At 45.0% G+C, this 12,040-nt stretch overlaps 1 protein-coding gene across 2 annotated transcripts in view; it reads right to left on the bottom strand.

Annotated features, from left to right (window-relative positions):
- Positions 1-7,588, bottom strand: part of tubgcp3 (tubulin gamma complex component 3) — a 153,759-nt gene extending 146,171 nt beyond the window's left edge. The window contains exon 1 of one of the 2 annotated variants that reach the window (XM_069890395.1): positions 7,423-7,588. In XM_069890395.1, the coding sequence (XP_069746496.1) occupies positions 7,423-7,498 (76 nt within the window). In that variant the 5' untranslated portion in view covers positions 7,499-7,588. The remainder of the gene's footprint in view (positions 1-7,422) is intronic. The other variant, XM_069890391.1, reaches the window with a different exon arrangement.
- Positions 7,589-12,040: the final 4,452 nt, after the last annotated feature.

Below are 12,040 nucleotides of genomic sequence, written 5' to 3'. Positions count from 1 at the left end.
ACAGTATTGCTATTTGAAGTGCCAGTTGATGAAGTACACAAAGATGATGTGGTCAAACAATAATCATGGCTTTTATTAGCAGAAACTCATGGTACAATAATGAAAGACAATAGACGCATATGCAGTTATATCCACATGGAGTGTCCTCAACAGTAGAGATAATGCACAGCCAATGTTAGTACAGCAAGGCTTGCCAGAGGGCAGACATTCACCACACTATTATCATCAACGATAGAGTGCGGGGCCCTGTCGATGCCACCCACCCTGTGAGTTTCAGGGAAATGCCTTGGCCAACCATTATTGATGACTGTGTCAGTTGGCCAACGTGATAGCCTCCTCCACGTGTGGGACTCTCTATCAGGAAGCTGCTTCCTTGTGGACACTGGCACGAAAATAAGTGTCCTCTCCCCCTTGACCTACGACACCTGTAACAGCAAAATGGGCCCAGTAACACCATACAAACATTCGGCACCCACACCACCCCCCTCCGCTTCAGTATTGACTGGTTCACATCGACATTCATGATTGCAGTGGTGGTGCAACCACTCCTGGGAGCAGACTTCCTACTTGCCCACTGCCTGCTGGTGGACTCTAAAGGGTGGCGATAGGTTTATGTCAGGACTTTTCAAACCACATCCCTGGGTGAACCCAATTTACCTGTCCCCACCTCGACTCCGTTACGCTATCTGACAATGCGTTCATGCAGATCCTAGCAGAGTTCCCTACGATCATGGTGCCAGTTTTCTGCTGCCAAGCCAATACACTGGATAAGGCATCATATCTTCACTGAGGGTCCCTGCTCCTTGCCAGGGCAAGATGCCTACCCACATCCACACTGAGGAGCTCACTTTCACCAAGGGGGCTTATTTTTAAAAAAATGGAAGAGCTAGGGATAGTGTGGTATTCCGACAACCCCTGGGCCTCTCCCCTCCACATGGTTCCGAAGGCAGCAGGAGGGTGGAGGCCACATTGTGACTATCACCGCCACAACGAGGCCACCATATCCAATAGGTACCCCGTGCCATATATCCAAGACTTTACCACTAACTTACAAGAGGTACTGGTGTTTTCAAAAGTCAATTTCATCAGGGGTTATCATCAGATCCCAGTCCATCCCAATGATATCCCCGAAACCACCATCATTACCCCTTTGGACTCTGAATTCTTGACAATGCCCTTTGGACAAAAATGCAGCCCAGACCTTCCAGAGGCTGATGGATGTGGTGGGTCGAGATCTCCCATTCGCGTTCATCTATTTGGACAATAGTCTCATCACCAGCCACAACACAGAGCACCTGAGGCAACTGTGCGCCCAGCAGCAGGAATTTGGACTAACTATAAACCCTGCTCAGTGCCAGTTCAGGTTAGAAATGATTGACTTCTGAGGCATCAGATCAACAGTGTTACAAGCCCAAAGGGTCCCAAAACCCAGCAGCAACAGACATTCACCAAGACGAGTGCTTTTTTTTTTAAAACAAAAGTTATTTTTAAGATCAACTTTAAACATGAAAAATAGAATCAAACTAACTTAACTAACCCAAATTAACTCCCTTCTAATTCTAAGTGCACATGTCTGTAATGTGTGTGTAAATTTAAGAAAAATTTTTTGGTTCTCAGTTCAATCTCACTTATCCTTCTTCCAAGTTCTCTGGATGCAGGCAATTCTTATACTGAGCACAGAATTCAACATATATAAAGTTCACCAGGCTTTGGTTTTTGAAAGGTAAATGTTTACCGCTTAGGAAGGTTCTTGTAGGATTTGCAGAGAGAGATTTGTTGTTCCAGGATTTCCACAACTGATGTACCACCATTAGTCACCTCAATGTCTCGCTGATGAAACTTGCTCCATCAGGGTTTTCCAGATGGTAACTTCTTTCTTCAAGCAATCACAGAGTTCCATTCTTCTTATTCCATCAGACAGATAGCACTTCCAGCCATCTGCCGCTCTGGAACTTTGTTTCCAACCAACTCTTCCTAGCTTGCACTGATCAGCTGCTTTAGTGTCACACACACTCACTGGGCAAGAGAGGTTATTACTTCTCTCTCTCCAACTGAAACTTCCAGCAAAGCCATGTGACTCACTCACTTGCAAAACCCCCACCTTCTTCAGCAAACAACTGGAGTTCTTTCTTCTGCTCAAGTTGTTGTTAGATAAACAAAACTCAGGAATGACCTTCCTGTGCATTCTGTCAAAACCCTTGAAGAGTTCCAACAGCTAGAATGTCTGCAGTCCATTCATTTTATGACGTCAGTTCAATTAACACCTACTTGTGAAATGTGCTTGCATTCTCCAGAGATCTTCAGTATTTGTTCAGTCTTTCAAATAAGATCTGTTTTAAAATGTGTGTATGTATGTAACCTACTCTAAATCTTACCAAATTCTCCCAAAATATTTATCCATTACAACAGGAAAGGAGTGAAACCACTGCGCTAAAAGAGAGAGGTCATTCGGCATTTTGCCAAGCCCCACACAGTGAAGGGGTTGCAAGAATTCACTGGTATGATTAATTTTTAATCACTGATTCATATTGGCATCGGCCCACATCACGTGCCCTCATTTCAGAGGCAGACAAGGACATTATCTGGGACAATGAGGCCTCGGAGGCATACCAGAAGGCCAAAGGTGCTCTGGCCAACACCACCCTCACCCTTCTGGTACACCCCTGGCCAGAGGAGCCAACCACCCTCACAGTCGAGGCCTCCAGCACAGCGGTAGAGGACTTACTGGAGCAATGGCAGCCCCTGGCTTTCTTTAGCAGGCACCTCTGACCACCCAAACTCAAATGCAATGCCTTTGACCAGGAGCCATTGGCATTATACCTGGCAGCCAGACACCTGATATTTTCTGGAAAGCAGGCAATGCAAGGTTTTCACGGTCCACAAACCGTTGACCTTTGCCTTCCACAAAGTGTGACATCTCTCATACATGTCTGAATTCACCATGGACATCCAACACATCGCGGACAAGACCAACGTGCTGACTGACGCACTGTCTCGCCCCGCGAGGGAATCTGTCCAGCCCCTGTTCCAGGGAATTGACTATCCTGCCCTAGCCAGGGCACAGTAGGAGAACCATGAGATCCCAGCATGCAGAATGGCAGTTTCTGGCCTCAGGCTGGAGCATGTCACCATTGGTCCTGGCAACCAGATGATCCTTGGCGACATCTCCACCAGCAAACCCCGCCGCATCACGCCAGCAGTGTGGAAGCTACAGGTCTTCAACATGGTGCACAATCTGGTGCATGCAGCCATCAGGACTTCTGTTAAAATGACAGGCAGCAGGTTCATCTGGCACGGCCTCCAAAAACAAGTTAGTGGGCTAAGACCCGCACCTCTGCCAGACATCCAAAGTGTAGACGGATGTCAAGGTGTTCCCCCCCCCCCCACCTCAAACATTTTCAAGGAAGCGCAACGTCGGTTCAACCACATCCATATTGACAATGTAGGGCCGCTGCCAGTCTCCCATGGAGCGAGTTATTACCTCATTGTGATTGACTGCTTTTTGAGGTGGCCGGAGGCGGTACCACTGGTCTATGCAGGGCACTAATTAACATGTGGGTGTTGAGGTTTGGAGTCTTGGAGCAGATGACCTCCGATAGAAGTACACTGTTCATTTCAGGGCTCTGGGCAGTGCTGGCCAAGTTGCTGGGAACCTAGCTCCACCATACCACAGATTAACCTCGGGCCAATGGTTGGTGGAGTGGTTCCACAGGCACATAAAGACAGCCTTGATGGCTCGGCTCAAGGGTCCAAACTGGGTAGTCGAGGTACCCTGGGTTCTCCTGGAGATCTGCATTGCGCAGATGCCTCCACAGCTGAGATGATATACGGCGCACCACTGGTAATACCAGGGGAGTTCTTGGCCACGATCAAGGACCTGGAGGATCCCATGGCCTCATTGACTTTAGCTGAAGGAAAAAGTGGGCACTCTCGCACCTCCACAGCCTCTGTCACATTGCATGACCAAAATCTACATACCCTAAGATTTAAAAACCTGCGAGTACATTTTCATGTGGAGGGGGCACACTGAACACCTCTGGTTTGGCTGTATGTGGGGACGTATAATTAGGCACAACAGGCCGACATATGTGCTGGATATTGGTGGAAAGGAAGACACTTTTATGATTGACAGCCTCAAACCAGCACACCTGGATATTAGCCAACCGGTCTCCCTGTAGCTCCCTCATCGCAGAAGTAGGCCACCAAAAGCAGCAAACAGCACTCCGATCGTCGGTTCTGGGGGGGGGGGGGGGGTGGGTGGGGGGTCGTGTAGTGGCCCACTAACTGGGACGTGACCCGGTAAACAAAATGGTCAACAAACATGGCGACCATACAGACTCCGCAGGGGCCAATGACCTTCATCCCAGGCGACCATCCGCATGGCAGGAAAACCTGATCAGAGATCAGTGCTGCTGTGATGTCACTCCCAACATCAGCAGCAAGGAATAAATATAAGCAGTGCTACCAGTGCAATAAATCAGTCTGCAACTCCTTGTGGTGGGTCTTCTTTCCACACTTCGTGGGTCTGCGCACACTACAGCAGTATCATAAACTGTGAAGGATCTCTTCCAGATGAGCCCAATGACTTTGATGCACACTTCAGAAGGGAAAACAATCATGAACCCTCACAAGCCTCCAGTGACACAGTTTTCCCAATTTCTCTGATTGATGGCAAAAACAACCAAAGGAGAGCAAATCCTCAGAAAGCATCCAGTTCAGATGGTGTACCTGCCTGGCCCCCGAAAACCTGGCTAGTGTTTTTGCAGACTTTGTCAGCCTCTTACCCCAATGGTCAGAGGTTTCCACCTGCCCATAAAGTGCTGCAAGAGGTTGGTTATGCAGTATTTCAGGAAGTACCCGAACCCACTCCAATTCACCCATCATCAAAACATTGGATGCCATTTCACTGGCCTTCCATTCTGCATTAGATCACTTGGACTACAAGAATACTTCCACAACATGTTATTCATTGACTACATCAACCCCATGCCATCAGAACTAATCAAACTCAGATCTGTGGCTCTTGTACATCCCTCTGCAATTGGACCCTCAATTTCTTCATCAACAGAGCCCAGTAAAGATTGGCAATATCACCACTTCATCTTGCCCAAAGGCATATTAAGGCTGTGTTGCTTGGTTCCCTCTCCACTCACAACTGCATAGCTAAATTTAGCTCCAACCCAAAATAAATTGCCAACAACACCACACTCTCGGTAGCCAAATAACAGGAAATAATGTAATAATATAGGATGGAGACTGAGAATCTAGCTGTGGTACCCAAACAATCTTGTTTTCAACATCACAAAGTACAAGAAGCTTAGAGTGGGCTTTAGAAAGGGGAGGCTGAGAGCCCATGCCCTTGCCCTCAATAACAGGACAGCAGCAGAGAGGGTCAATACCTTCAAGTTCCTACGAGTCCACATATTGGAGCACCTCTCCTGCAGCCAACAGAGAAGCAACCATGAAGGCAGCAGATCAGCACTATTATTCTCCAAGAAATCGGAGGAGATATGACACGTTGTCGAATAATCTATAAAACCTTTTGCATGTGTACTGTGAAAAATATAATGAATGGCTGCATCACAGCTTGGTTTTAAAATTCAAGTGCCCAGTAATGCAGAAGTCCGCAGAAAGTCGTAAACCTAACCAAGTCCATCATGGGTACCGACCATCTGTTCTACTGAAAGTATCTATGCAAAATATTGTCGTCACATAGGACTGCCATCACTTGAGAAAGCCAAGAAGCTGCACCAATGCCACAAAGATCCTTGATTTGGTGTGTATATCATTCTTTTATCGATTTTTACAGTTGCACTATCGAAAGTGCCACATTCACATGCATCACATAGTACGGGAACTATTGCAGCCAATAGTTGGAAATATTGGCAAATTGCAGAGAGTATCGCACAAACCAATTTCCTCTCTGTGGACTCCTCTGAAACTTCCTGTTCTTCCACGAGAGTAGCCAGCATGTTAAACAATCCTTCCCATCCCAAACACATTCTCTTCTCTTCCTCCCATCAGGGAGAAGATAATCAAGTTTGAAAATAGACAAAATTCAAAACGTTTCTTCCCCCCCGACCCCCAACTATCAAATGGATCTCGCTGAGCTTGCCCAGTTTTAACTGAAGTTTTTCTCTCCAATACTATACTCTGCACTTTTGTTTTACTTTGTGCCACCTGTCTATGTCAAGGATGAATTGATTTGCCTGGATAGTAAACAAAGTAAAGTTTATCACTATACCTCAGTTTGCATGAAATACAATTAAAATGGAGGTAAACAAGAGAAAACCTGCAATGTTCAGTGCAGTACGCAAACATACTGGAGAAACTCAGCAACATCAAATGGAAGTAAAAAGCAGGCCTGAGCTCTCCAATTCAAATGTCATTCAAGAAGAAGGAATAGGAGCTGATCAACTGAAGGTAGACACTGAATGGATACCAGGAAAACATTTTCTTGTCCCATTTTTCAAGCAATACAATTAACTTCATCAGCTCTATATTTAAAGTTGAGACCTCTGTAGCATGTGCCCAGTATTACTCAGGTCTCCAATGGAGGAACATGCCTAATGTGAAAAAGTGACTGCCAATCTGTAAGATCACTTTCCCAACCAACAATTGTGCAGAAGGTATAGAATCAAGGACTTCAGAAAGGAATATGCCACATCCAAATTGGTATCCAGGTTGGTTAGAGGTATTCCATCTTATATTTTTCATTGTAGTTATGATACAATCCAGTGATACCAAATGGCCATTTCAAAAGGTAGTTAAACATTCACATTACAATGAACCTGGGGTCATTTTGGGTCAAACCAAGCTTCAAAAACTGATTGAATTTAACAAAAAAAGTCTACAAACCTGATGGATTTTAACAAAAGAGAAATTTCAGTATGACCCATTGCTGAGGGTTCTTTCTTCCAAAATAAGTTCTATACAAATCTAAATTCCAGAGTTACTGTAACAGGGTAATTATGTTCTCTAGATTGTGAGCCCAGGTCTTTTATTAGTTCAAACCTGTGGATTACAAACCCACAGTATCTGATTTAATGCAGACACTGATGCAAACATTTATTAGAACGCCAGGACCAACTCGTCTGCCCTTCCCAAAGCACTGTAGAATCTTTGATTCCCTCATACAGAGATGAAGACCTTTGACAGTGAGCCCAGCGGTTAACAGTTCGGATCAGCAATTTGGAAATGCCTAACTCTCCACTAAGCCGTGACTCAGAAACGTTACAATTACTACACCTTTCGTGGTTTCTCTCTCTACCAGAGCATGACAAGCTACCGCCTTATTCCTAGCACTGGAACCCAGTGAACACAAACCAGGTCAGAATTCCCCCCCGGTCTGCTCCGCTCCCTTTCTCCAGCTCTTTTTTCTGGGCGCCTTTCCAACTCACGCCCACCCTGCTGATTACTCACCCTCATTTCGGCCAAGGATGCGGCAGCACAGACTCTGCAACAGCAAGTTTGGTGACTTATGGTCCACACTCGCCATTCCTCCACCGGCTAAGAGTGCTCAGTAGCTGGCCAGCTCCAACAGCGCCATTTCTGTCAGAGCCCGCGAACTCGAGCGGAAGTCTGCATTTCCATTTCCGGGTCAGGGCGACCGGTTGTTCGGTCGGGTGGGCTGCGCCCGGACGTTAAAGGCGATGAGCAAATGTGTATGTTTGCTCGTAAAAATGATCCCCCCAAATCACTTCATCTTGGTCCATGTGACAATGCAACGAGATGACACTGAGTCAACGGATGAAAAGCGTCGCGTCTGTTGGAGACGATGGATGACCCTCACCTGCCAATCTGAATGGGCAGCCAAAGGCCGTTCGGCCCCTCCAGGCGACTCTGACGTTCCAGAACACTTGATTCCTTTAATTTCCAGAAATATGTCCACCTCCCTTTTAAATATAACCACTGGGTGAGTATTAATACCACATTTTTACAGAACATCAACGAATTGGAGCCAATCTGCCAAACATTTACTCATAAGTAGTCCCTTATTTCTAAGGATCGTCTTGCTGAACTTTCTCTGCATTAGTTCCAAGGCAGACATAGCGTTCCTCAAATGTGATCCAAGCTTGCCGCGGTATACCCAGCATCGACATTTTTAAAAGGTTGGTGTGACAATGATTGAGGCACAGCCATCTTTCTCATAACTGGGAATGTTAAGGCCAGTATCTCACTTTAGATGAGATACTGGAGCATCCAGCATCCAGATACTCTAAAGTGCTCCCACTTTACCGAGGAACTACTCTCCATCTCTCAGTGTGACATGATTGTAGCAGTTGGAGAGAAGCAGGAAAAGTATCAAGGACAAAACGTGGATCTATAAATGGCCTTTGTCCATTTGAAAAGTGCTTGTCTATCAATCATGGTGTTCTGGAAAATCATGTGCAATATGGTTGCTGTGGCAATGTTATTGCTGTGATAAGATTCTTCCATGATGAGATGACTGGCTCGACCTTGTATTGAATCTATATGCAAGCTATTTGAAATTCATATTGACATAAAAACTAAGTGACCAGCAGTGCAGAGGTGGCATAATAGTAAAATGTAAAACATAAGAAAAAGGAATACCAGTTTGTTTTTCAACCCTTTGAGTCTGCTCCATCATTTGTCAAGGTCTTAGCTAATCTATCAGTCTTCCAAAACAATGTCCAAAACTATTGATCACAGCCATGAATGAGCAAAACATAAGTCTTCATCTCATCCTAAAGTTGAGCCACCACTTTTTACAAACTATGCTTCCATTGTCAGTTTTTTTAAATCTGTATTGGGAAGGTCGGTCAGATAGGGAAAAGATTCTCCTTGCAACTAGCCTTTTAAGCCCTTTAAACATTTTGATGGTTGGATTAGATTTCTCATTCAAATAAACTAAAAATATTTCAGACTCTTCTCATATGGAAAACATACCATCTCTGGAAGTAGTCCAGTGAGTCTTCCCTGCTCTCCCTAAACATTAAGAACATTAAGTAATGAGACTAAAACACTGCACAATATTCCAAATGAAATCTTAACATTTTTGATACAGCTTCCTTACTCGTTTATTCAAATCCTCTTGCAATTAAGGCTGACAAACTATTTGCCCTCTTAATCCCTTGGTTCAAATGTACATTGGCTTTCAGTAACTTGAGTTCACTTTGATATTCAATACTTTGTTTTTATGTTAAATGAGAATTGATAGTTTGGATTGGCTGTCCTCAAGCAGACAGATGGCTGTGGCAGAATGGTACTCTTCTGAATGGAAGCCTTGATCAGTAATGTTCTGCAGAGATGAGTGTTGTGACACTTGTTTGTGGTAAATGCAAAAAAAATCGGTGGGTGGATTAGTAAATTTGCAGATGATGCAAAGGCTGATGGAATTGTGGACAGTGTAGAGGGTTATCAAAGGATGCTCCAGGATATTAATCATTTACAGATATGGGTAGAGAAATTACAGATGGAGTTTAATCGAGACAAGTGAAATGCTTTACTTTGGGATGTCAAATATAAGGGGAAAGTATACAGTTAATGCAGGACTCTTAAAAGCATTGATGTGCAGAGAGATCTGAGGTCCAGGTTTATCACGTGGATAGGGTGATATACAAATGTACAAATGTAAAGAAGTCATGTTCAAAGGTTCCTTTTATTATCATGTTGTGGCGGCCTGCAATTGGAGATCTGGCTGGCACATCGCACGGCAGCAGACGCGGACAGAGATCGCTAAAGCGACTCCCAGGACAACGAACCGGTGGGAGTAGAAGCAGGGGCAGCATCAGACCAACAGCCCTAAAATGGCATTGGTCAAGCTGCCCAGCTAACTCAGCAGAAACAGGCTGGGGAAGAAGGGCATTCATATGCATGGAAGTTCCCGCCCACTATTGTTATTCATATGGATGACTCAGTCAATCACCAAAAACGGCGGGAACTTGAACAGTATATAAACAGCTTTTCCAGCCCTAATAAAGGAGTGAGCTTAACTTGCCACACTGTGTGTGTGTGTTTCTTTGTAGCGGTCGCCTACCAGGTAATAATTTAAAAAAATTATAAGATACGATATATTTCAACTGTTGCTTGCCATAAAGGCAAACAAGGAGTCACCATGAGCATTTCCTGGTGCCCCCAATAAAGATAAAGTGAAGCAACGGTAAGTCTCTTGTGAAATACTGAGTATCCGTAGATTCACCTCCAATGCTCCCACAGCTTCTGCAGCCTCACAGACTCCTGCTCAATTCATTAGCAACCTGAGCTCCAGATCCAAAATATCTGATACAATAAGGAAGCTTTCAGTCCATGAGGTCTTTCAAGAACCCTACTTGCCCTTAGCACCCTCTTGATACCGGTGGCAGAAGTGTCAGTCTCATGTGAGTTCTTCAACCGCAAATTGCCTTCAGCCTGTGTGGGTCCTTCAACTGCCAGTCACCAACATTTTGTGACCTGTGTGGGTCCTTCAGCTGCTGAGCCCCTCACTGGTCTGCTGCTGTGGTCACCTTCCTGTAGGATCATCTCCAAGAGGGTGTTCCCCCATTTCTGGTGCCCTGTGTCGGTCATTTGGTCCCCCAGAGTCTGCAACCCTAGTGGCATGCTGCCTAGCACAGATGCCATCATCTTGGGCACAGATCTCTGTGGTAGCAGGATGTGAAAGAATAACACAGCCAGCTCTTCTAACAGGTGGTTTAAAGCCTGTATGGGGTCATTGTCATAACCACCACTCAGTAGGACCCTGTTGGGCAGCATTGTGTCTCTGCTGCCCATTCTGCCATGAAGTAGCTATGACAGCGCCATCATTTTATTTTAGTTGAAGTTACACAAAACTTTGGTTTCAAGACATTTGGAAAGGTCGCCCTGTTACAGAAAGGTTGTCGAACCAATGGAAAAGGTACAGAAGAAGTTTACTAGAATGTTGCCTGCTTTATAGGGTATGAGTGGTTTAGAGGGGATGGAGAAACTTTGATTGTTTCCTCCAAAGTGTCAGGAACTGAGGGGTATCATGAGAGGCATTGTTATGTTAGTATATTTTTAACCATAGAACAGAAAATATACAGCACAGTACTGCCCCTTCAGCCCAAGATGTTGTGCCATCCATATAAACCTCAACAATCTAAACCTTAAACCGTAATCCTCTATTTTTACTGCATCCGTGCCTGCATTAGAGTCTTTTAAATGACCCAATTGTACCAGATTCCACCCCCATCCCTGGCAATGCATTCCACTACATCTCCTAAAATTCCCTCCCCTCACCTTGTTCAGATGTCCTCTGGTGTTGGCTACACTCACCCTAGAAAAAAGTGCTAACTGTCTGTCCTATCTATGCCCCTCATTATCTTATATGCCTATATTAAATCATCTTTCATCCTTTTCTCCAAAGAGGAAAGGCTGTGCTCTGTTAACTTGGCCTCATCAGACATGTTCTCCAATCCAGAAAATATCCTGGTAAATCTCTACCCTCTCCAAAGCTTCCAGATCCTTCCTGCAATTAGGTGACCAGAGTGCAATATGTGGTCAAACCGGAGTTTTATAGAGCTGCAACATTACCTCATGACTCTTGAACTCAATCCCCAGACTAATGGCCAGCACACCATAAGCCTTCTTAACTACCCTATCAACCTGTGCAGCAACCTTGAGAGATATGGATTTGGACCCCAAGGTCCCTTTGTTCTTCCATACTGTTAAGAATCCTACTGTTAACCATACATTACGCCTTCGTTTGACCTTCCAAAATACATCATTTCACACCCAGATTGAACTCCATCTGCCAGTTCCCCACCCACCTCTGCAACCTGTCTATATGACAACCTTCTACTCTATCCTCCAACCTTTGTGTCATCTGCAAACTTACTGACCCATCCTCCCACTGGACGGCATGTGTTTAGGGTGTGCAATGAGAGGGGTGGAGGTTTTTAAAGGAGATCTTTGGGGAAATTTTTTTTTACATGGAGAGTTGGGTCCCTGGAACAGGCTGCAAGGAGAGTAGTGTTAAATGGATGCAACAGTAGCATTTAAGAGGCTTCTGGGTAGACACATAAATACTAAGAGTATAGGGAGATGTGCATCATATGCAAGC

The sequence above is a fragment of the Narcine bancroftii genome, chromosome 7, assembly GCF_036971445.1.
Source record: "Narcine bancroftii isolate sNarBan1 chromosome 7, sNarBan1.hap1, whole genome shotgun sequence".
In the NCBI taxonomy this organism is placed as follows: Eukaryota; Metazoa; Chordata; class Chondrichthyes; order Torpediniformes; family Narcinidae; genus Narcine; species Narcine bancroftii.
This window is presented reverse-complemented; position numbering and strand designations above follow the sequence as displayed.